This window comes from Hippopotamus amphibius, chromosome 3, assembly GCF_030028045.1.
Source record: "Hippopotamus amphibius kiboko isolate mHipAmp2 chromosome 3, mHipAmp2.hap2, whole genome shotgun sequence".
Classification (NCBI taxonomy): Eukaryota; Metazoa; Chordata; class Mammalia; order Artiodactyla; family Hippopotamidae; genus Hippopotamus; species Hippopotamus amphibius.
The window spans coordinates 134129147-134154352 of NC_080188.1; the positions used below are offsets into that span (position 1 = coordinate 134129147).

The 25206-nt window shown below is 40.8% G+C and overlaps 1 protein-coding gene and 1 pseudogene across 8 annotated transcripts in view; one reads left to right on the forward strand and one right to left on the reverse strand.

Annotated features, from left to right (window-relative positions):
- The first annotated feature begins 709 nt into the window (after positions 1-709).
- UAP1 (UDP-N-acetylglucosamine pyrophosphorylase 1) overlaps positions 710-25206 on the forward strand; it is a 33558-nt gene continuing 9061 nt past the window's right edge. Inside the window, exons 1-6 of one of the 8 annotated variants that reach the window (XM_057728105.1) lie at positions 710-966; positions 4372-4708; positions 14911-15115; positions 17209-17384; positions 18819-18991; positions 24893-25086. In XM_057728105.1, the coding sequence (XP_057584088.1) occupies positions 4429-4708; positions 14911-15115; positions 17209-17384; positions 18819-18991; positions 24893-25086 (1028 nt within the window). In that variant the 5' untranslated portion in view covers positions 710-966; positions 4372-4428. Of the gene's footprint in view, positions 967-1126; positions 1270-4371; positions 4709-14910; positions 15116-17208; positions 17385-18818; positions 18992-24892; positions 25087-25206 lie in introns of those variants that run through there. The other 7 variants (XM_057728101.1, XM_057728106.1, XM_057728104.1 and 4 more) reach the window with 7 other exon arrangements.
- Positions 9313-10239, reverse strand: LOC130849306 (60S ribosomal protein L5-like; annotated as a pseudogene).

The window sequence follows — 25206 nt, forward strand, 5'->3', positions numbered from 1 at the left end:
TTGGAGGTCAACGGGAACGACCATTTTCGTGTCACATACGAAGGCCCAGGGAGGTTAAGACCACAGTCACACGAAGCGGACATCGTCCTGTCTCAACGGCGCGGTTTTCATTTCCTAAGATTAGCTAATACGGTGTGTGTGTGTGTGTCCATCTGTGCAAAGGTAAACGGGTCTGGCTTCACGTGCTTGGGACCCAAACACCATGACACAGAAAGACGCTCAGGGCCCTGCCTATCTGGCCACCTCGAGAGGCACGATAAGCGCAGGATCACAGGTCTCGCCAGGCCCGCCCCTGGGTTCCGCGCCGAGACGCTGGCAGCCGCGCCTTCGCAGCCCTCCGTGTGGGCGGTCGGATATCCGCCACCCGGAAGACACAGCTCTCCGCCCAGCTCCGCGGTCCGTTCTGGAAAAGCGGGGTCCGCCCTGAGCCGCTGGGCCACAGGGACGACTAGGAGCCGCGGGCTGGCACCTCGAAGCACCACACGGGGCCATCAGGGCTCTCACGACCGGGAAGCGGTACCTCCGCGGGCCCGGGGCCTTGTTCATCCCAGCGGTCGCAAAGGACGCCCCTCCCCGCCGCGAGGGCGCTGGGGGCGGGGCCGCCTGCCGCCCGAACCCCCGCGCCGTCTCCATTGGGCCGGAGAATGAGTGACGCTAGAGGTCCCGCCCCGCCCCCTCGCGCCTCCCGCGTCTGCACCCGCCTCGCCGCTGGCGCTCGCGGCGCTGACGTGTCGAGGCCGGTGGCTGCGGCTCCTCCCCGCGCGGGCAGCCACTCGTCGCGGCGACGGAGGGGCGGGGTGGCCGGGGCCGGCGCTCCCCCTGGCCCCCGCTCCCGGCCCGGCCCGGCCCGCCCCGCCGCCCCGGCCCCCCGGATGAGGGTATATATTCGGAGCGGGCGCTGGACGCCGACGAGTGGCCGCGCCGAAGGAGCCGGAGCCGGGCGAAGCTGTGGTCGCGCTGACGGAGGTGAGGGGCTCCCAGCCCGGTCGCTGTCTCCTTCTCCCGCCGCCCTGGAGGCGGCGGCAGGACCCGGGGCGGGCGGGGGGCCTGGTCCGCCACGCACACGCCTCCACGACCGCGCGTGCGACGTGGACTCGCGGCGCGCGTACGTGCCCGGAGCCGGCAGCCTGGCACGCGCCGAGGAGCCGCTGCCCACCCACACCGCTCCCGTGTGCCCCGCGGCGCTTCTCAGCTCGGCGACCCCGCTGGGAGTGCTGGCAGGAGGGCGCCCCAGATGGGCAGCGTCTGGAATCAGGGGTCGGTCCAGCGGTGGGGAGCGGAGCCTCACCTGGACCTGGGATGGGGGCCTTGAGGTTCTCAGGCTAGGGCCTGGCCGACGGTGGTGCCAAGCTTGGGGGGCTTACGCTGGGGACCAGTCGTTGGAACTGTCCGATGGGAGTGAGTTGGGGTGTCTTGAATATAGGAGGAAAAGACCCTGAAAGCGTTGACAGGAAGGATTGCAGATACCTGTGGGGACGTGAGAGAGGGACAGAACCTACTTGCCACTTTTGTTTTGTGTCAATACTGGTAATGGGAGAGGGTTGAAATTTCTAGGTTTCCCGTGGCTTGGCCAAGCAGACAGATGGGATTGGAGGGTTCAGAGCACACATGTGCTAAACATATGGTTTCCTGAAGATTTTATTGTTTGGCCTGACGCTGTGCTATAATTATTTGTACATGGTTTATGAAATCTGAAATCAGGTAATAGTGATTATAATAATGTGTATGTTATTATGTAGTGCCTTTAGTTTTAAGGCTTTCTGGTGAAATTAACTAGGTGTGGACCGAAGGGTTTGTAGGAAAGTGAAGGCAGTTTCTATTCCCTCCCTGTTAGCAAGTTGGCTCACTTAGCTGGGGCTGAAAAAGACTTGATAGGCTATGCTGTGAAGCATTTTAAAGGATTCAATGGTTATGGTTCCTCCCCAAGACTATTTTTCGAAAGCTCTAAGAGGTTTACTTATCAATTTGGGGGTATAATATAGCTGCAGAAATAGGGGTAGGAAGGAGACCAGAAAAGGAAGGGGAAATAATGGATATCTTTTATACTGGAATTTAAATTCTAATAAAGGTATATTTGATAATGGTGGACTGCCCCTGAATATGTCATTGGTTTTGATGCAGATGCATTGCTATGGGCATATAGCAAGTTCTGTCATAATTTCTAGATCTTCAACTTTTTCAGACTTTGGTTGTCAAAACAAAAATCCAGTTCTCTTACTCAATACTGCTTACCATTACACACACACGGACACACCTCTTATCAGAGTTAATGGAGAAAATGATACTGTTTTTGTGGCATGGAGGTGGTTATATCTGGTTCATCCTGTAAATTTCCTCTCCTAATTGCCTGGTGCATTTTCTTCCTTTCTCCATTATATTGGCTTATGAACTCAGTTTTGCAAATTGAGTCAGATATAAGAACATCAAGTGTGTGTATGTTTTTTTTTTTTTATAAATTTATTTATTGGCTGCATTGGGTCTTCGTTGCTGCACACGGGCTTTCTCTAGTTGCGGCTAGCAGGGACTACTCATTGCAGTGGCTTCTCTTGTTGTGGAGCACTGGCTCTAGGTATGTGGGCTTCAGTAGTTGCGGCACATGGGCTCAGTAGTTGTGGCTCACGGGCTCTAGAGTGCAAGCTCAGTAGCTGTGGCGCACGGGCCTAGTTGCTCCACGGCATGTGGGGTCTTCCTGGAGCGAGGAGTGAACCCATGTCCCCTGCATTGGCAGGCAGATTCTTAACCACTGTGCCACCTCGGAAGTCCCTATATTTCTGAATAAAGTACAAATTATCTGTTTCTCTTTCTCTTGCCACACCTCTCTTTTACACACATACACACACATTCACATACACACGCACATGGAGATAGTACAGTCTTCTTTCTTCTGAGAAGGCAGTATGGCATAATGGTTAAGAGCATGAATTTAGGAGTCAGGCTGTCAGGGTTGGAATCCCAGCTCTCTCGCTTTACTGGTCTGTACCTTGTGCAAGTTATCTCTGTGGCTCAGTTTCTTCCTCTGTAAAGTAATCCCAATAGCAGTATCTTAGAATTGTTTTGAGAATTAAATGAACAGCTGTCTATAAAGCAGTAAGAATTGTGCTGTCATAAATATGTTATCATTCATTGTTACTGCCCTTTGAGGGGACCCACAGATGTAAGTTCTCTTAACCTGAGTTTGTAAATGGTGTTTAATGTTTAGTAGTTCTCATGAGGTAGAGAGTATTATTAATCGCACTTTACAGGCGAGGAAATGGAGGCTCCTCATGGGTTAGCCCTAACCTACATCATTTCCCATCATTCTACATAAAACTTCAACTTTCTTACTGCTCTCCGTCCTACACATGTTTACTTCTCATGGCCACCAGGCTCTGCTTCTTTCCTAATCTTATCTATAATCGCTCAACCCTTGAGGCACAGCTAGACCATACTTCCCTTGTGAACTCTTTTTGGACAATGCCTGTCTTCTCTTGCGTTTATCTATGTTAGGTGAGTAGATTAAATATTAACTCATTCGCCTATTTTTTATGACTACGCACTGTAATATTTTGCTGGATTATCATGGAATGCTCTTAAAAAGTGTTGTCTTATCCCTTGATTGTTAGGTGTGTATTGCATGTCCTTTAGGGCTCAATTCTTAATAAAGACAGTGGATGTATTTTATTGCTTCTTTGGAGAAGTTGCTATTGAAATAAAATGTATTTTTTTTGATTATAGGTGTTCCTGTCTTCTTGATATTGTTGTATTTGGAATTCTGTCTTTCTGGCCTTAGAGATAAAAGGAGAAGGGTTGAAATATTAAGCAGTCAGGTGTTCTTTCAGTAGTAGCTTAGTGGTCAGAGGAGTAGTATAGAGGCAACTAGAGCCCTGGAATCAGTTGGCCTGCCTTCACCAGTCAGCTGGGTTGCTTTGCCTCTCTGTGCCTCAGTGTCTTCCACTGTAAAGCAATGATGATAATAGTATTTATGTCATAGAGCTGTTGAAAATTATATGAGACTACGTAGGTAAAGTACTTGGTGCAGTGCCTGGTATATAAGAATAATTAGCATCATCTTACAAGTTTAATCTCATGAGTATGATCATGCTGGAAAGGCAGGATTTCCATAACATCAAGGGTTTTTAAATTTAAAAAAAATTTTTATTTTATTAAAAAATGTTCTGTGGCCTCGCCATATGGCTTGCACGGTCTTACTTCCCTGACTAGGGATTGAACCCGGGCCCTGGCAGCGAAAGAGCTGAGTCCTAACCACTGGACTGCCAGGGAACTCCCAAGGTTTTTTGTTTGTTTGTTTTTTAGTGTACTTATTTTTAGCAGGAAAAATCTCAGATTTCGAGGTTGGACTTTGACCTGCTGCTGATTCCTTTTCTTTTTCAGGTTTACAGGTGCAGAAATTACACCCCAGTTATCACAAAACTTGACCACCAGAGCATTATGAATGTCAAAGACCTCAAATTCAGATTGTCCAAAGCTGGGCAAGAACACCTGTTGCAATTCTGGGATGAGCTAGAAGAAGCCCAACAGGTAGAACTTTATGCAGAGCTCCAGGCCATGAACTTTGAGGAGCTGAACTTCTTTTTCCAAAAGGCCATTGAAGGATTTAACCATTCTTCCCAGCCAGAGAAGGTGGATGCGCGAATGGAACCTGTCCCTCGAGAGGTGCTAGGCAGTGCCACGAGGGATCAAGATCAGCTACAGGCCTGGGAAAGTGAAGGTACAGAGCATGGGAAGATCTGCTCTAAGGTTTATTATGAGATATACTAAAACCATTAAAGTAACATTAATATTTTGACTCCCCTAACCCTTAAACCAGGTGACTGATCTGAGAGTGACAGATGCTGTGGTGGCTCCCGTTGCCAGTCCCTCCATTCTCTTTTCATTTCTGGTGCCTGATTCAAGGCTCTTCTCATTTGAGTCATAATTTGCCTCTAGTCTCTTTTCTTTCTCAGTGACCACACTTCTATTAGATTTCCCTTTCTGAAGCACCAGCTTCAGAAATATTTCAGTGTATGCTGGCTTACTCCAAAACCCTTCCCTAACCCGGCCCTGTCCAATCTTGTCTCTTATGTTTCTCTCCACTCCTACTGTCCCACACCTTTCAGCGGGACCTTGTACTTCCCCTTTTTCTGAACATTCTGTCCTGCCTTTCCTGCCTTTGCTTGTGCTTGTCCTTAGCTGGGTCTTGCCTTTACCCCTCACCCACCTCCTGGAAGTGTGCAGTGAGGTGGCTTTGCCACTTGGGGTACTTACCCTCATTCTCCAAGATTCACCACCCATATGCAGTCTGTCACCTTTTCTTTAGTATCCCAGGTTGAAATTATTTGCCCATGCTCTTCTTTCATTCTTCCTTATAATAAGGGTTGTTTTTGTCTGTCTTCATCATTACATTGTACAGTCTTAAAGAGCAGCCCATGTCCTAGTTGTCTGTGTATGTCGCATAGCATTTAGAACAGTGTCTTGCAGTTATAAGTTGGTCGATAAATGTTTGTTGAATTTCCCCAGTGCTTTTTCAGCTACAGCAGTGGTCCCTCACCTTTTTGGCACCAGGGACTGGTTTTGTGGAAGACAGTTTTTCCACGGTTGGGGTGGGGGTGATGGTTCAGGCGGTAATATGAGCGAGCCAAGGGGGGCGCAGATGAAGCTTCCCTCGCTCGCTCACCACACCTCCTGCTGTGCAGCCTGGTTCCTGACGGGTGTGGACGGTACTGGTCCGCAGCCCGGGGGTTGGGGACCCCTGCTCTAAAGCATATCATAAAGTCTGTCTCCGTAACTAGTACTAATGAGTGCTTTTGAAAATGGCAAAATAGCCAAAACTTAGGTTTTTCTGGTGGGGTTGAGAACTGTGGTGTTTATAATCTACTACTCCTCTGTAAGTGCAAGTGACTAGATGCTGCGGCCCAGGCCCTTGAGTGTTTGTACAGCTTCTTGTCACATGTGGACATCATTTCCTCAGCTGTAGAATAAACAGGTTGGATGAATACTTTTCTTCCCTTTTTAAAAAACATTGCTTTATTGTAAAAATAATATCAAAGTATCAGAGATACTGTGGGGAAATTGCCCATCACCTCATCAAATCTATGTTTTTATTTGCCTACATTGCCGCCTAGAAATGATTGTGTACATATTTGCTTTTATAGGTATGTTTTATAGTCTATATTTACACCACACTGTGGCTGTGTTTGTTTTATGGCACTCCCTGCAACCCCCCAGAAAAGAGACATAACTGCCATTATCAACCTTCATCTCTGCCATTATCTTCATGTCTTTCTCTGGGTTTACATATCTCCTGTTTTTCAAACTGTGTTCTCAAGACCTCTAGGGTTTCGACTGCTGGTGAGACTGTGGAGGGGGGAACAGATACTAAACAGGTAGGTCTCCAACCCCTTCACCTCCCCACTCCAGGAGAACTTCTCCTTTGATGTGTTTTATGTGTTTGATACATAAACAAATAAACCTGTTTACATGAGGTTTTACTTAAAAGGGTTTGAAGATTAAAAACATTGAAAATAATTGGATGACCTTCAAGGAGGGCCCTTTCAGATTTGAAATGCTTGGTAGTGGCTAAGCCAGCTTTTTACCTAGAACAAGGGTCTGCAGCTGGGCGTGAGAGACTGACTTGCGGATGCAGCCTTCTGAATGCAGGGCTGTGCAGACACTGCGACCCCCACTAACTTTGGAGTCATTAATCCTTCCCTCCCTCCTGGGTTTCAAAAAGGCCACTACTTCAGACCGAAAGCCACACAGGGCCTCTTCTTCACCTCTGGTAGCCCTGGTGCCTGTGTTTCTCCCTGTGATTTTCTGGGGATACAGTCTTGGAACCCACGCTTACGGAAGCTGGAGCTTTGGCCTGCTGCAGTGGGGTCCATGAGCACAGTCGTGACTTCCTGTACTTGAGTCTTCCTTATGCCCGTTTTGTTGGAATCCGTGGAACAAAAGTCCACGTTTATGACTTTTCATTTAAATTAAAGTCCAGAACTATTAAAAGCAAGTCTAGCATAAGAAGGTGCAAAGCAAACTTCCTTTTGGCTTGCTGTCAAGGGAGCAATGTTTATTTGTAGCTTAAGCAGTAGGGGTGGAGAAGGAGACTTCATACCTGACATTACATCCTTTTCACTTAGACAGAGACTGCAGTATGTGTGCAAAGTCATAACAAAATGAAGTTTCTGCAGTAAGTTATCAAAGGAGAGAGATTGCCATTGCAAAAAGTATGATGCCTTATTTCTGATAGTAGGAAATTCCCAATAATTGTATCAAAGACAACCCTCCCTACCCCCTCTGCTGCCCTTGGCCCCATCCCACTGCCCCAGAATAGGGAAAATAAAAGCATTGTGCAGTAATTTCAAAGTGTCTGGTGGCTGTTGACATTAGACATTTTAACACCTAGGGTGGAAAATTAGTGCTGAAGGATAAATACATAAACGACCACTGTGCTCCTTATTGAAGAGAGATCTTGTTTTTATTTACTTCTTAAAGTGTTCTCGCCAGTGGTAGAAAATGGAATGTAGAGGAGTAACTGAAAAATCTCTGTTGTATAAAACCGAGCTCTTGAAAGAAGTAATTTAGAAGCTTCGATGAGAATATCATTTTAAAGATATTTACACTGGGAAATAGGTTTGCTTAAAAAAAAAATCTCTTTTTTTTTTTTAAAGAAATGCATGCTTAAACTGGACACAAAATAATCTTCTAATTTTATGTTATAACAAATTAGTATTCAGCTAGCCCTTTTTTGTCTATGAGACATTAAAAAAATTAATCTATATAGCAGCACTCCCCAGCCTTTTTGGCACCAGGGACCTGTTTCATGGAAGACAGTTTTTCCACAGATGGGAGTGCAGGGGATGGGGAGTTGGGGAGAAGGTTCAGGTGGTAATGCAAGTGGTGGGGAGCAATGGCAATGATGGGAAGCACTGGGGAGTGATGGGGAGCGGCAGGGAGTGATGGGGAGTGGCGGGCACTGATGGGGAGTGATGGGGAGCGGCAGGGAGTGATGGGGAGCGGCGGGCACTGATGGGGAGCAGCGGGCACTGATGGGGAGTGGCGGGGAGTGATGGGGAGCAGCAGAGTGCGACAGGTGAAGCTTTGCTTGCTTGCCCAGCATGTACCTCTTGCCATGTGCCCTGTTTCCTCACGGGCTGAGGACCCCTGCTATATAGCATTGTGGTAGAAAGGTAAATGGATTATTTAGGAAAAATGTATTCCTAACATTATTCTCCTCTGCCTTTTCTGAAATCTAGTGCAGTGATATTTCTAATAGATTTGTTTTATTTTAAAAGTAACACATACTTATTTTGGAGAAGTTGGAAAATACTAAGAATTACAAAGGAAAAAAGATAAATCTCTCCTGTCCCCACAATCCAGAAATACTCACTAGTAATATTTTATAGTATTTTCTTATGTATGCACACATACACATTAGGATTATAGTTTATGTATATGTCTTGCAGCCTGCTTAAGAATTTGTTATTATGAAAAATTTCAAGTGTATTTGGAAACATTTGGAGACAAAAAATAGTGTAATGAACTTCCACATATGCATCACCTTAAATAATCATCAAAATTTTGCTCATTTTGCTTCATCTATCCCTCTTTTATTTTTCTCTGCTGTAGTATTTTAAGGCAAATCATGTTATTTTATTTTATTTTTTTTCAAATTTTATTCATTTGGGTCTTCGTTGCTGCACACGGGCTTTCTGTAGTTGCGGCAAGTGGGGGCTCCTCTTCGTTGTGGTGCGCAGGCTTCTTATTGCCGTGGCTTCTCTTGTTGCAGAGCATGGGCTCTAGGTGTGTGGGCTTCAGTAGTTGTGGCACATGGGCTCAGTAGTTGTGGCTTGTGGGCTGTAGAGTGCAGGCTCAGTAGTTGTGGCACATGGGCTTAGTTGCTCCAAGGCATGTGGGATCTTCCTGGAGCAGGGATCGAACCTGTGTCCCCTGCATTGGCAGGCAGATTCTTAACCACTGTGCCACCAGGGAAGTCCAACATTATTTTATTTTTTACCCTCATAAAATTCAGCATGCATCTCTTAAGTATAAGGACATTTTCTTCCTAATTACAATGCCATCATTATAGCTAATGAAATTCATAATAATCCCCCAGTATCTAAAATGAGTTCAAATAGAGATTTCCCTTATTAGTCTACTTTTTTTGCTTAATATTTTGGGGAAATAGTTAATCTATAAAATAATTGATTCACCTGTAAAATGTGATTAAAAATTAAAGACTTTAAATATTTCCTCTTTTTTTTTTTTTTGGATACTTAGTCAATAAGTTTATTATTTTCTTTATCTGAAAAATCTTCATAGAAATTGTGGTTTGGTTTATTAACTCTCAGTAGCCCGTTCCTGAGCTCTACAGAAGCTTGCCTTCTTCTGAGCTACCCGATCTTTCTTCTGGGCAAGTGACATTTTGGGACGGTTCCACCTCTTCTTTTTAACTTCTTTCTTAGGCTTCTTCTCATAGACTGGATTCTCTCGTATTGCAGCATGAGCTTTCTTATATATCTCCTCCATCATGTCTGGAGTTACGTTGTTCTTTATGTATTGAGAGAGTTGTTTTCTGTAAGCATCTTCATCTTCTTCAGTCAGGTAACACATATAATCTGCAATGTTCTGCCCCATGATGTGCCTTCAGTGTACCTCAGCATTGAATTCTTTGCTTTCTGAATCATAACCAGGGAACCATTTGGTACTGTGAGGGATAGACAAGCCTCCATCGACAGCTCCCTTCAGGGCCCCAAAAACTTTATTCCCAGTAGTAGTCCTGGCAAGCCCTGCATCTAAGTAACAGGTGAAGGCACCAGGTTGACCATCAATGCTTTCCACATTGTATTCATCTCCAGTCGCCTTGACTTGGCCTTCATAAATTGTGTCCATACCAAACCTATTAAGAAGCCTGTGGGCCAGCAGCAGGCCAGCGCAATACGCTGCAGCATAGTTTGTCAGGCCAGCCTTCACACCATGCTTTGGGAATTCATGAGCATAAGCTACACAAGCTATCCTGTCTCCTTCTCTACGGGCATAAGCAGTCTGACAAATATCTCTGTTGGTTACCTGAACTGTCATTCTGTACTTGGGTGTGTTGTACTTATTTTTATCTTGGATTACCAGTCGTTTCCGAGCATAGTAGTCAGTTCTGCCCTCTCGCTGTCTTCTAAATTTCACTTGGTATCTCTTGAAGTAGGCCTTATTCTTGACAACTTTCACAAACCCCATCCTGCTGAACAGAGGACTTAGCCGCCACTGAGCTGCAGAACCCTCCTCTTTCTTGTATAGTCTTTATTTCTAGCAGTTGAATAGCCTGTTTACCCCACCTTTTGTCCAGGAGTGCTGACAGTTTAGATAGAAAGTTCTGGCGATGCTCTACTTCAGAAGCACCTATGCCAACCTCCTTGTTTCAGGCACATGCCCAAATCAAAGAGTATGTATGAAAGGAACCAGTTCAAGCAGGAAGTTATCCAGGAAGCAGTTGACCTGTTAGAGGCCACTGTAAATTCTTCTTTCTGTTTATTGTAAATGTTATCAGGAAAAGTGCTCAGACTCTGTTGGGCTCACATGCATGACTTTCCAAGGAGAGAGCTATACCTCTGCCCTGGAAATGGCTCACTCTGGCTTGATTTTTTTTTTTAAACTTCTGATATGGTGTGTGTTAAGTCCTGACCTTTTGTGGGAAGGTGCTTAACTCTTGTGTCCTATAATGAAAAGATGATACAGTAATGTACTTTAAGGGTTTTTTTTTTCCCCATATTTTTGCAAGAGTTTTGAAGTAGAAGTTCATAATTTCTTAATTGTCACATGGGTTAAGTACATTTATAATCAGCTAACATTTTTCAAATAGGTGCAGTGCTGCCCATATAAAATTTACATTATGACACATACAGTTTGAAATCATGTATATTGCCATGTAACTAAAAGGCTTACTGAATTTTATTGGCCTGCTTAATTTCAAGAAGTATTTTATCTGTCATTATAAGACAGATACTAATATATGTTACACACTTTTGATAAATGTTGCAGTTTTATTGGAGTAACACAGATGAAGTAGATGAATACTTCAGCCCAACAGGATTTAATATTGTTAACCACAGCTGTGGCTGCATTTGGTTCTTGTATTGCAGCTGGCTTTGATACTCTAGGGACAGCTTTCTTTCCTCTTGTTTTTCTCTGCTCATAAGTGAGATGCATAAGCAGGAAGAAGTTAATGCAGACATCTTTTTATCACAGATATTTATGGATTGCATCATAGTAGTTGTGGCTAGATGGAGATGAGATGTAAATGTAGATCTGCGGGGAAATGTATACCTGGAGAGCATGGTCTCAATGCTACTTTTAAGACATAGATGGAAAGAAGAATTGGAGAAAGTATGGTAGTCAGGGGCTTAGTAAACAAACACATGCCATTTACTTGAATGAAGAAAGAGGCCACTATCAGCTTTTGGTTAGCAAAGCTATAAAACGGAAACATTTGGAAATCTGGAATGAAGCAGTAGTTTAGGGAACTGATGCAAGGAAGAGAAAAGGTTGTACAGTGATATTTTGATAACTAGTAAGAACCTGTGCAAAGTGCTGATGGGTGTTGGGTGGCCATCTGGCGAGCAGGAGCTGAGACGTGGAGCTGACTCTGGGAGTGTGGCTCTTACCTTTTACAGGTAAGGGAGCTCAGAGAAATAACTTACTTTTGGACTGAAGGTAAAAGTAAGAAGGCAGGAAGGATCATTAGAGCCACATTAACAGTACAACAACTTAAAACACATGTGCTCTATAAAGAAAATAGTACAAAAAGAACAAAGACATTTGTGTCCAGAATATTTATCTGGGGCTTTTGGGGAATGTGTTTAGAAATATTTTTGATTCCAACAGCTTTGGTATCATGTGAGGGTCCAGACAGACTGAAGTTATTTCTCTGCCATTCTTTTTTTTTTTTATTAACTTATTTATTTGTAAGCTGTGTTTGGTCTTTGTTGCTGCGCACATGCTTTCTCTAGTTGCGGAGCATGGGCTTGTGGCACGAGGGCTTCAGTAGTTGTGGCTGGCGGGCTCTAGAGCACAGGCTCAGTAGTTGTGGTGCATGGGCTTAGCTGCTCTGTGGTATGTGGGATCTTCCCGGACCAGGGCTCAAACCCGTGTCCCCTGCATTGGCAGGCGGATTCTTAACCACTGTGCCGCCAGGGAAGTCCAGTCTGCCTTTCTAAAATGGTGCAAAACCTGACCTGAACGGACATGAGAGTATTGATAAACTTTTTTTTAATCTCACTTAATGTGATAAGATACTGTCTCAGATCTGCTGAGTTAAAATATAACATACTGTCTATGTACTATATTCCTTTTCTAAATTTTGAAGAGTTCTGCATTCTGAAATAAAATTCTGAAAATTCTGAAATAAATCTGGTTTAGGTAAGGGATTGAGGACCTGTATTTTAAAATAATGCTTTTTGGGTCAGTGACAGCAGAGTTATATTTATTTCCTAGAGACCATAGTTTCTTTGATAACTCAAGGAGTAACCACATGTAAAACAGTTTTCAAAATTGCTTCATATGGTTCCCTGTTCCCTTCGAATTGCCTCATCTCAGCCAGTCTTTGTTACATGGTGGTTGTGGGGCTTGTTTAAGGGCAACACAGAGCTGGAATGTTGTTGGAAATTCAGTGTTTGGCAAGTTTTGGAGAATGTGGGCTCTTCCCAGCTCAGCAGCTTTTCCGTATATGGTGATGGGTAAGATAGATAAGAAAAGGCAGCACAGCCTCACATCAGTTCAGTAGGAAAGAGAAGGAAGGGCAAGAAGGAAATAGGAAGGACAGTTTACCCCTAAAAAATTATGGTGCTGTGTAATTTGTCTGTTAAATGTTTGGGTGTTTTAAGAGCCTGCTGGAGGCAGTGCAGTGCTGGTGAATAGGCCCCAGAGTCAAGTTCTAATCCTGATTCACACTTTTTAGCTGTGTGACCTTAGGCAAGATCCTTAACTTCTGAGCCTATTATCTCTAAAATGGGGAAAATTATACCTACCTCTTAGATTATAGTTACTATTTTGGGGTCTAACATTACCCCCTGATATTTTATTTTCAAACTGATAAGGTACAATGAAATGCTGTGGAGAAAAGAACAAGGACAATCTAGTTATAAGCAAGGAAGAGAGAAAATTAATTCTTAGGTACCTAAGCTCTCAGCTCCATATCAAAGGTGAAAATTATGGAAATATCTAAATGTGCTTTTAAATTTTTTGATTGAAGAAATTGGTAGAAAGTTTCTGCATAACATCCTTGGCTATTTTTAGTTACTAGTGAAGACAGATTGTAGAGTCTGGACAATTCTGATTTTATAATGGACTTGTTAAGAATATTTACGTTTACAATGTACTAGTATATTAGCTGTAGGAAAGCCTAATATATCAAAAACACACAGCATAAAGTTGGTAAATTAGACAAACTGACATTATGTAAAGATATTAAAAAAAAATTGATACTAGCCACTGCTGCCCCCTCTGTCTTGGCCTACAATTGTGGATAGCTGCCTGCCTTGTTCATAGAATTTCTGAGAATTTTAATGAAAGAATGGAACCATTGCTTTATCACATCTGACCTTTTACAGCTTTTCTAGCTTTCCAGAAAGCCAGTTTCTATGTTACCTCTTCCCTTAAGCTACTCTGCCTTCCGGTGCTGAAACTGTCCACCTTAGAGTGATGAGGTAGCTCTTAGAAATGGCATATGGCAAGATTTTATTTTTGTTTTTTTTTAAATCCTAACTGAGAGCCTCTGTCTTTTAGTAACATTTATAGTTTTGCTTACAGTTTCAAAAAAACTCTGTTTCACATCCTTCTGAGCTGTAGTAGATGGCCCATTTAAAAAAAAAAAGCATTTTAATCAATTTTATTGAAATATAATTGCATACAATAAAATGCACTAGTTTTATGAGTTTTTTTAACAATATCTTTTTTTTTTAATTAATTAATTTATTTATTTAGGCTGTGTTGGGTTTTTGTTGCTGGCACGGACTTTCTCCAGTTACTGCGAGCAGGGGCTACTCTTTGTTGTGGTGCACAGGCTTCTCATTGCGGTGGCTTTTGTTGTTCTGGAGCACGGGCTTTAGGCGTGCGGGCTTCAGTAGTTGCTGCACATGGGCTCAGTAGTTGTGGTGCACGGGCTTAGTTGCTACCCGGCACGTGGGATCTTCCCCGCCCAGGGATCAAACCCATGTCCCCTGCATTGGCAGGCAGATTCTTAACCACTGCGCCACCAGGGAAGTCCCGTTTTATGAGTTTTTAATAAATTTATACACCCTTCTAATTACCACCCCAATCAAAATATAGAACATTTCTGCCATCCCACAAAATCTCCTAATGCCCCTTGCAGGCACATCCCCTAAGCTTATTCAGTTGAGTTGGGTTTCAAACCCAGGTGTCCTGACTTCAGAGCCTGGCCTCTTAACCATTGTACTATGCTGTTTTCCCATCTCAGGGTTTCTTTTCTTTACATTTACTGAATGGTAGCTTGTCTAGTATATTTACATGCTCATTGATTAATTATTATTATTGATTGACTTATAGGCTAGAGGTACTTTAATAGCATTATCATTCATCCTGCAGCCTAGGGATCTTCTTTTATCCTATCTTTCTTGCTGCATCTAATAAGTTGTCAAGTGCTTGTAAAACACTCGTAACATCTCTTGGTCTTTGCCTTCCAACCTTATCAGAATAAAAACTATTAGTTCATTAAAGTGTATTACTCATTGTTTGGTATTTGGTTGGGTTATATAAGTTTAACTTTTTAATAATAAAAATGTTTTTATTAGCAAGATAGTCATTCATGATTACTCGTGAATTCCTTGTTCTTTATGCCTTAGGCAGATAGGGTAACTCTTTGCAGCTGCCTTTGTATGTGTAATCCTAAAGTGCTGAATTATAGAGTGATAGAAATGTTTTCTTTTTTAGGACTTTTCCAGATTTCTCAGAACAAAGTGGCAGTTCTTCTTCTAGCTGGTGGGCAGGGGACAAGACTTGGTGTTGCATATCCCAAGGGGATGTATGATGTCGGTTTGCCATCCCATAAGACACTTTTTCAGATTCAAGCAGAGCGTATCCTGAAGCTTCAGCAGTTAGCTGAAAAATATCATGGCAACAAATGCATCATTCCGTGGTAAGATATATCTCATGGGAGAGTGTCTGAACATATATTGGTTTATGACATTCAGAATGCATATATACTTTATTCATAAGTAAATGTATTTCCTGTTACTACAGATTTTCTTGGGAGCTGTAATTTACTATATATGTGAAAAGTAATATGTATTATAGCTTGTTAGGGAATCACTATAGCCTTAATGAGCAATATATACTCACCTCCAACTTTTAATCTCTACCTGAGTACCTTTGGGTATTCAGAGGGTTCTCTCAGTCTAGAAACTTCATATTGATTGGTAGTTTGTCTGTGTATAGAATTTCTGATTGAAAATCAGTTTCCCTCTGAAATTGGAAGGCATTGCTCTATTGTTTCAGCATTGGTTTTGAGAGGTCCATTGCCGTTCTGATTTCCAGTCTTTTTTTTTTTCCCCCTTTTTGCTCTGAAAGCATTTGGGGTCTCTTCTTATCTTTAATAACTGAAATTTCATGATGTTGTAGTATGGATCTATTTTGAGTCACTGCTGTGGGCACTCTGGGGGTTCTCTCCATTCTAGAAACTCATATCCTTAAGTATTGGGTTATTTAGTCCTCCTGAAACCCCACCCTCTTCCCCTCCCCCCCCCGCCAGCTGAAAGCGCCACTGATTTTTCTGCTGTGGGCCAAACTTGGATTCTCAGTCTCTGCTAGTATGCTGAGTCCTCAGGGCCTATCTTGGCCAGTGTTCATCTTTTAAACACCAAGAAATTACGGGAAATTCTGCTCTGTTTTTTAAAAGGTTTTGATTTAGCTTTTGAATCTCTTTCTCAGAGCAGCTTTGGAAGTTAGCATGTTTTGAGGGGAAGACCAGCTGTGTGTTTGAAATCCCTGAAGTCCCTAATCTTGTTATTTTAGCCCCAGGTGACGAACGAAAGGTCTGCTGGATTCTCTGTCCTTCTGCCTGGTCCAAGCTCAGATTCCCTACCACTAGCCTTTACCCTAGATCAGCAGATGCCCCCAGGAAAAGGCAGCTACATATCCTTAGCTCTCCTTTGAAAGAGTCTCACTATCTTGAATTTTAGTTCCAATCCATGTCGCTTTTGTAGCTCTCTGGTGCCTTTAAAAATAGACTTCTTGTAATTTCCTCAGCTTTTCTAGCTCTTAAGAAGGGTATTGGCCAGTAGTGAACTATTTTTTTCATTTTGATTCCCTTGGGGATTTTTGAGGAACATCTGTGTTTTAAGTGGCCAAAATTCTACTTACAGCCCTGGCCTCCCATTATCATTTTGGATTTTCTTCTCTTTCTTTCTCCTCACAGCTCAGAATTTGTTTTTCTTATGTGGAACAGTTTAGTCACTTCTTTTGCCATCTAACTCATGATGCCTAAAGTTTTTGTGCCCAGAGTTCATAATTCTCAGGATAATTTGTTAATCAGACAGATACTGACTGTGCTGGGAAATTATATAATTTTCTTCATTTATTCATTTAACAGATATTAATTGAGTACCTCCTTCTAGGTGCTGGAAATAGATTAGTAATCAAGACAGACAGAAATCCTTACTTATATGTAGTTTTACATTCTAGTAAGGGCAAAAGCTATTGTAGTCACTAATTATGGTTTTAGATAGAATTTTTTTCTCTTTTGCTACACTGGCATGGGTTGGATCTTTGTAACAACAGAAAATATAATTATACTTTTACGATTTTAAATAAAGGGTGAGTAGTGCCCAGATTCCATTTCAAAATTTTAGTAAAAAGACCCATAAGAGGTAATTAGAATGTATTGCATTTACCCTTTTATCTCTATTATTAGAATAGGAGATTCTAACTTAGAATACACTTTTCACAGAGTTCTAAAATGCTTACTTGAGCCAGTTATAGGCTCTCTGTTGCAGGAGGTATGTTTTAATATTGTTACAGATTTTATTTTATACATAAGGATTGATGAAATTACTGAAAGAAATTCCCCTTGGGTAGCAGCTAATGCTGCCTTATCCAGGAAAAGGATGAAGGAAGTGAAAACAATAAACAGTGCTCTCAAAAATTTTCTTTAGCTTAAGAAATAGACAAGACTTTATTTTGCCCTAGTTCACATAGCACTATTGCTTAGAAGATCTGCTTTTCTCTTGCAAGGTATATAATGACCAGTGGGAGAACAATGGAATCTACAGAGGAATTCTTCACAAAGCACAAGTACTTTGGTTTAAAAAAAGAGAATGTAATCTTTTTTCAGCAGGGAATGCTGCCTGCTATGAGTTTTGATGGGAAAATTATTTTGGAAGAGAAGAACAAGGTTTCTATGGCTCCAGGTGTGTAACCATGCTTATTTAATGGCAACTAGAAATGGTGGTAACACAACTCAGTAAATTTTTTTTTTGAAGTATAGTTGATTTACAATACGTAGCTCGTTAAGTTTTGAATTTTTTTAATGTGGCAATTTGGATGTTAAAATTAATATTTTAATTATTTTTGCAATTTGGCGATGATTTAAAAAAATGGAAATGCCCATGGGTGAAATGGATATGCTTTTATACTTCCTGTGGATGTCTGCTCTTAAGAGCAATTTGAGTAGCATTCAGAGTATTTATTCTCTTTACCCAGTATTTATATATAGTATTGTTCATGGCTACATTATTTATTGTAGTGAAAAACTGGAAACCATCTGCTGTTTAAAAAATAAGAAGCTAGATTATAGTTTATCTGTAACATTAATTCTTAAACTATTAAAATAATTGTTTGGAGATATTAAATGACAAAGTGAAATAGTTTCAGTAGGTTAAGTAAGAATGAGAAGTACGGAACTGCGTACACAGTACGATTAGGGCCACCATTCTGCACAATTGTAGTGCAAGTGGTAGGTTGCTAATGGCGTCCCTCGGATTGAGCAGTGTGCTGCCTGTGTAGCCACATATAGTGGCCGTAAGTGTGACCCCAGCTATAAAAGTAAGTGTCGACAGATTCTCCTCTGTGGATCTCTTCTTGGAGGAAATGCTGAAAGGAAATAAAAAGTAGTATTTACAGTGGTACTCTGCAGATGTAGGCTTTTATGTCATCTCAACTCTTTTCCCCCCTACTTAATTGTTTTTAATTAATGGAAGAGTTTACTGTTGTTAGCTTTGTTTTGTGACCTTTTCTAATTTTTTTGTCATCATTTGAGCTGTAGCCAAGGTTGTTGATGGAAGAAGTCCATTAAAGCATTACTAAAAAATAGGTGGGGAAGAAAGAGGCTTTCACCTATATTTAGTTTAAATCACCATAGACTTTCATATTAATCTGATTGCTTAACAAATCATTTGATATAAATGCTCATGTATTTTTATTTTTGAGATGGATGAAATTGGCAGTTTTGGGGCTGTAAATACAGAGCTAACTTGAATCATACAAATAAAACTTGAAATGTTATAAAATAATCATTGTCTGATAAAGAATTTTATGTTTCACAACATATTATAGGGCAGATTGTTAAAAGGGCTGAGTTAAAAAGAGAAGTATGCTCTTTGGGGTTGTCGCGTCCTACATTAATAATGTTATTCTCTGTATACTTATGCTGAATTACCTTCAAAATCACATAGTATAACTTTTTGACACCTGAATCCTTCCTTATGGATATTCAGTTTTCTTGGACCTGTAATGTAAAACTGGTTTTCAGAGATCTTCATCCCAGTTTAGAAACATAAAACAATCTTTGAGCTACCTTTGTAATGAGTTTCGGTGTGCTACTAACAGGCTGTTTTATTTCCCAGATGGGAACGGTGGTCTTTATCGGGCTCTTGCAGCCCAGAATATTGTGGAGGATATGGAGCAAAGAGGCATTTGGAGCATTCACGTCTATTGTGTTGACAACATATTAGTAAAAGTGGCAGACCCACGGTTCATTGGATTTTGCATTCAGAAGGGAGCAGACTGTGGAGCAAAGGTAATGTCTTTCTCAACTATAATAAGGCTGTGAGTGGTCTTTCTCTTGTCAGTATATACGTTCCAGGAGTCAAACTAGATTTATTAGGGTGATTTGGATATTTTAGAACCATTCCTCTTCTAAAGTAGCTAAACTATGCCGCACCTGCTTTCTTTTCTTAAATTTGCAACATTTGATTCTAGAAGTAATGGTGTATGCTTAATCCACCGCAAGTAAGGGTTTAAAATATGCGAGGATGGTTTGTAAGTACCTGGGAAGGTGAATGGTCATCACTAGGCCTGGGATGGACTTATTAATATCAAGTTGTTGGATTCATTAATATCAAGTTGTATTTGATCAGATTAACTGGGTTTCTTCCTATGACAAAGTGACTGGAGTAGTAGGTAAAGGAAATATGGTGGAAATAGCAGATGTAGACTTCAGCAAAGCATTTGACGAGGTAACTCATGATAGTCTTGTGAATAAGATGGAAGTACGCAGACTGGGGAAAGGACAATTAGGGAGATTGAATAACTGCTTGAATGACCACAAACAAACTGATATTGAGGCAGAGGGGTTTTGTAATGCCGTATAACGAGGCTGTCCTTGGTGCCGTTCTGTTTAAGCATCTTTTTAGTTGCATAGATGATAGTGTAAGAGTCTTGCCTTTATGACAGACAAGACCTTAATAACACCTTGGAAGATTTTAAAATATTAATGTAAATATTACTTTCCTGGAAATCTGTAAAGGCATCAGTTTTTGTTTTTTTTTTTTAATTGTATTGGCTGTGTTGTGTCTTTTTTTTTTTTTCCTGCTATGCACAGGCTTTCTTTAGTTGCGGTGAGTGGGGGCTACTCTTCGTTGTGGTGCACGGGCTCCTCATTGCCGTGGCTTCTCTTGTTGAGGAGCTCGGGCTCTAGGTGCTTGGGCTTCAGTAGTTGCAGCACATGGGCTCAATAGTTGTGGCACACAGGCTTAGTTGCTCTGCAGCATGTGGTATCTTCCTGGGGCAGAGATTGAACCCGTGTCCCCTGCATTGGCAGGCAGATTCTTAACCACTGCGCCACCTAGTAAGCCCCAGGGTATCAGTTCTTACTGAATTAAAGTATAACACAATCCTAATCAAAGTCCCCAGTGAGACTCTTTTGAGGACGTTTGACAAAATGATTGTAAATTTTAGAATAAACGTGTAAAGATGACCAGGAAAATGTTGAAAAAAGATGATGATAAGGAAGGAAGAGGGTTGAAGACAATCTGTCAGATATTAAAATGGGTTGTAAATAAAAAATAACTAGGAGTGTAGTACGGAAACCAGAATAGAATGACAGATTAATGGAATAGGTCAGTCAGAAACAAACTCACATGTATGTATAAGAACATACTATATACAAAGATGGCATTTCAAATCGTTGGGGGGAAATTAATGGGATAACTGGCTAGAAATAAAGTAAGATGTCTCCCTCAGAGCTCATACCAAAATCATTGTCAAATGGATTACCAAGTAAAAAACCATGAAGATGATAGAAGAAAGTTTAGAATAATTTTATTTATTTTTATTTTTTTTTATTTATTGGAGTTTAGTTGATTTACAGTGTTGTGTTAGAATAATTGTATAATTGACATGAAGGGAAGACCTTTCTGCCAAAAGCAAAAACTGTATGGGTTTCTGACAAAAACAAATTAAACTACATATAAATTTTAAATATATGAATTTAAAAAGAAGAGCTGCCATACAAGACATATCATACCTTGGTTGGATATTTTTCTATTATAAAGATGTCATTTCTCTCAAAATTAATCTACAAGTCTAATGCAGAGTCATAGAAACTGAAGTCTTAAATTGACCAGTGCAAGTTTTTTGGGTTTTTTTTTTTTTAAGCTCTTTATTGGAATATAATTGCTTTATACTCTTGTACCAGCTTATGAGGTACACCAAAGTGAATCAGCTGTTTTTCTTTTTTTTTTTTTTTCTTTTTTTGGCTCACGGGCTTAGTTGCTCCGTGGCATGTGGGATCTTCCTGAGGCAGGGATCGAACACGTGTCCTCTGCATTGGCAGGCAGATTCTCAACCACTGCGCCACCTAGGAAGCCCGAATCAGCTGTTTTTTATACACATATCCCTATATCCCCTCCCTCCCACGACTCCCCCTCACCCTCCCCGTCCTAGCCCTCTAAAGCATCACCCATCATTGAGCTGATCTCCCTTTGTTATACAGCAACTTCCCACTAGCTGTCTGTTTTACAGTTGGTAGTATATATATGTCCATGCTACTCTCTCACTTCGTCCCAGCTTCCCCTTCGCCCCCCCACCCCTGCAGCCCCGTGTCCTCCAGTCCATTCTCTGCATCTGCATCCTTATTCTTGTCCTGTCACTGGGTTCATCAGTACCATTTTTTTTTCTTAGATTCCGTACATATAAGTTAGCATATGGTATTTGTTTTTCTCTTTCTGGCTTACTTCACTCTGTATGACAGACTCTAGGTCTATCCACCTCATTACATATAGCTCCATTTCATTCCTTTTATAGCTGAGTAATATTCCATTGTATATATATATGCCGCATCTTCTTTATCCATTCATTTGTTGATGGGTATTTAGGTTGCGTCCATGTCCTGGCTATTGTAAATAGTGCTGCAATAAACATTATGGTACTTGTTTCTTTTTGGATGATGGTTTTCTCTGGGTATATGCCCAGTAGTGGGATTACTGGATCATATGGTAGTTCTATTTTTAGTTTTTTAAGGAACCTCCAAACTGTTTTCCATAGTGGCTGTACCAACTTACATTCCCACCAACAGTGCAGGAGATTTCCCTTTTCTTCACACCCTCTCCAACATTTGTTGTTTCTAGATTTTTTGATGATGACCGTCCTGACCGGTGTGAGGTAATACCTCATTGTGGCTTTGACTTGCATTTCTCTAATGATTAGTGATGTTGAGCATCTTTTCATGTGTTTGTTGGCCATCTGTTATGTCTTCTTTGGAGAAATGTCTATTTAGGTCTTCTGCTCATTTGTGGATTGGGTTATTTGCTTTTTTGGTATTAAGCTGCATGAGCTGCTTATGTATTTTGGAGATTAATCCTTTGTCCCAGTACAAGTTTTGAAAGAGTAAGCTGGTAGACCTAAAGAGACTCTTCCTGACTCTGAAAGTAAAGGGTTGGTTTAGGTCATTGATTGAAGATCTCTGTCCCTTTCAGTACTCTCTAAGTATCTGTGCTAGATTGTAAATAGCTACTAAACTGTAATAGAATTAGTGCATTGGATTGTAATTTTAAAGCTACAAGCTTTAAAAAAACAAAACAAACTGTATTTCTGACTGTGTTCCACTTGGTGTCACTCTTCTTTCTAAAATAGAAACTTAAAATTTTACTGCTCTGAGCTTCAGAATCAATTTAAATTCTAAATAATTAGAGAATGTTGAACCTGAGAGGGACCTCAGAAATCAACTGGTCAACCCCTTTGATCTCAGAAATGAGCGCTCTGAGTTCCAGCATTCAGTAAGTTCCAGGTTCATGGTCCTTCATCACATTAGCAGAGGCAGGATTAGAACTGTTTCCCAACTCTTAGTTTTAGTATTATATCACATTATAAAACCAAACTCTTTAGATTAATTATGTTTTTGCTGGCAGCTCAAAAAACTTTGAATTGGTGTGCTTTTATGAGTATGCTAATCATACAGGGGTGTAAATATAACCAGTCTCTCTTCTCCACTACCTGTGGGTCCTCTAAGGACAAGTCGTGTCTCAGTCTTCCTGCTTAGTTCTGTGTCTGGCATATAATGTAGTAGTCACTTAATGAATGAATAAAGAAATATTCAGATGGAACTGAACTAGTACAAGACTAGTATATGTTAAAAACTTGTAGAAATGTTAGAAACCATTTATGTAATCTGTCCTCCCACCTTTTTTAACTTAAAAAATCAAGATGTTAAAATATATTTTTAAAAACACCTAAATTAGGGAGTGATTCATAGTGTGTAGTAGAATTCTTTACAGAGAATTCTTTTTTAATTCTCCTTTAATAGGCTCCTGTCTTGGTGAATTAATTATTTTTTATGGAGTGAGAGCCTTGAGAAAAGACTTAGTAGAGTGGTTTACGAAAGTACGTAGCTGAGAGAGTAGAATGATTGTTAATTAATTAAAGATAATTTTGTAAAGCATTTATAGTAACTTTAAGGTTAAAGTGTTATTTTGAACTCAGCTTATCAGGATTTAACTTGTAGGCAATTAAGAGACCTCTTAATTTTATGCTGTATATCTTTTCTATAGAATATAAACCAACTTCCAACTTCATGTACTTTACAAATGCTTTCTTTTGTAATGTAGACTTTTATAGTATTTGGAGGTTCATAGTTATAAAATTAAACCTTTCACTGGCAGGTTAACACTTGGGTGGTAAAGTGTGAGTATGCTTATTTTTATTTTCCATGGCTGGCCAGGAGTAGAGTTGTATAGAAGCGATTGGAAAACAAACCTCGTGGGTGTGTGTTTTAATGGGAATGGGAGGAATCTATTCCAGATTCCCTGTCTACTGAAATACCCACTGTAGAGAATGTGAAGTGAGAGGTGGTGATGGCTTGATAGACTGGAATTGCAAATAGACCCGTGATTGGTTTAAATCAATTTGCTGTACATTGCCCTCCAGTTTAATTCACTTCTGTAGTAGAAGGTTTCTTTTCACTGAATACTGTACTCCTTTCAGGGTGGCAAACAGTGAAACTACACAGCAGGCCTATGTATCCAGTAGCCCCAGCCCCACTGAGCTACACTCAGTGCCTATATCTCTAATTGCTGTGTAAACTGAGTGCTCAATAGTGGCTTTAGTTGTCTAGAAGGGACTGCCACTGGCTGTGTTTATTTTTAAGAAATCAGTTGCTGAAGAAAAGCTTTAATTTTATTGATATGATTTCATGTATACTTTGGATAGAATTTTCAGATTGGGGACAGGTTTTTCAAAATACTCTGGAGTATGTTGAATTGTTAGTTGAACAGGGCAAAACAATATCTTCAGATATTTTAATTGTTTGATTCTTCTGCTGGATATTCATCTCATCTGAGGCTTGAGTAGTGCATTGCATACAGTTCTTTCATAATTTTGTTCTAAACACTCAGTTTAGGTCACTGATATATGATTAGGGTGGTAGAGTATCAGAATCACCTGTGAGGTTTTTTTTTTAAAATTACATACTCTTATCCCTCTGATTTTGACTACTTTTCTCTCAGCTCCTCAACCATCCTAGAGCCTTTACTAGATTCTCAAATCACTAGTTTTTAGACTTTTTAAAAAAGCATAGAATCTAGCCTGCAAAACATAAATATGAATGGGCTTTTCTGATTGAAATTAGAGTGGGGACCCTGTGACCTGCCCACTCTAACCCTCCTACCTCCTAGCCAAGTCCCTAAAAAATTAGAAATTTGCTGTATTCATGAATGAAAGTGAAAGAAACACCATTTTCAAATGAAATAATGATTTGTGCAATATAAAATGAGAGGCAAAATGCCTTACTTCCTTTGTCTTGTGAATCTCAGAGAGATTTTGTTTCATTTATTCTCAAAGTAGTTGAGTGTGGTTAAAGATAAATTCAATAACAAAAACATATTCAGGGGGATGTAGACTCCTCATTTAGTTATTTGCAGTCCAGTGTGATTTCTTCTGTGCCCTATGTGTATGATGGAATTTCTGCTCTACAGTTTAGTTAGATGGTAAATAGGAGGGAGATAAATTAGCTCTTTCCAGTTGAAAAGTAGTCTGTCAAATATAAAGATAGATGATTATCTAAAGTTAAAGATTCCTCTTGACGTAACACCTTAAAGATAAAGTAAGCAAAGTTATAAAAGCGGTCTTGGGAAGTGACAGATCTCCAGTGCAGCACCTCCTTATTACATTTCCTTCTCTACTGTTGTCTTCCTTTGCTGGGCAGGTGGTAGAGAAAACAAACCCTACAGAACCAGTTGGAGTGGTTTGCCGAGTGGACGGAGTATACCAGGTGGTGGAGTATAGTGAGATTTCTCTGTCTACAGCCCAGAAACGAAGCTCAGATGGACGACTGCTGTTCAACGCAGGGAACATTGCCAACCATTTCTTCAGTGTACCGTTTCTGAGAGACGTTGTCAAGTATGGGCAAGATGGGGCTTTTACAAATTTCATTTATTATTAATGAGAAGCTAAGTCACTTGAGAAGTAGGAAGAAACTTCAAGTCCATATTGTATGTACATGATTCATCTTCCTTCCAG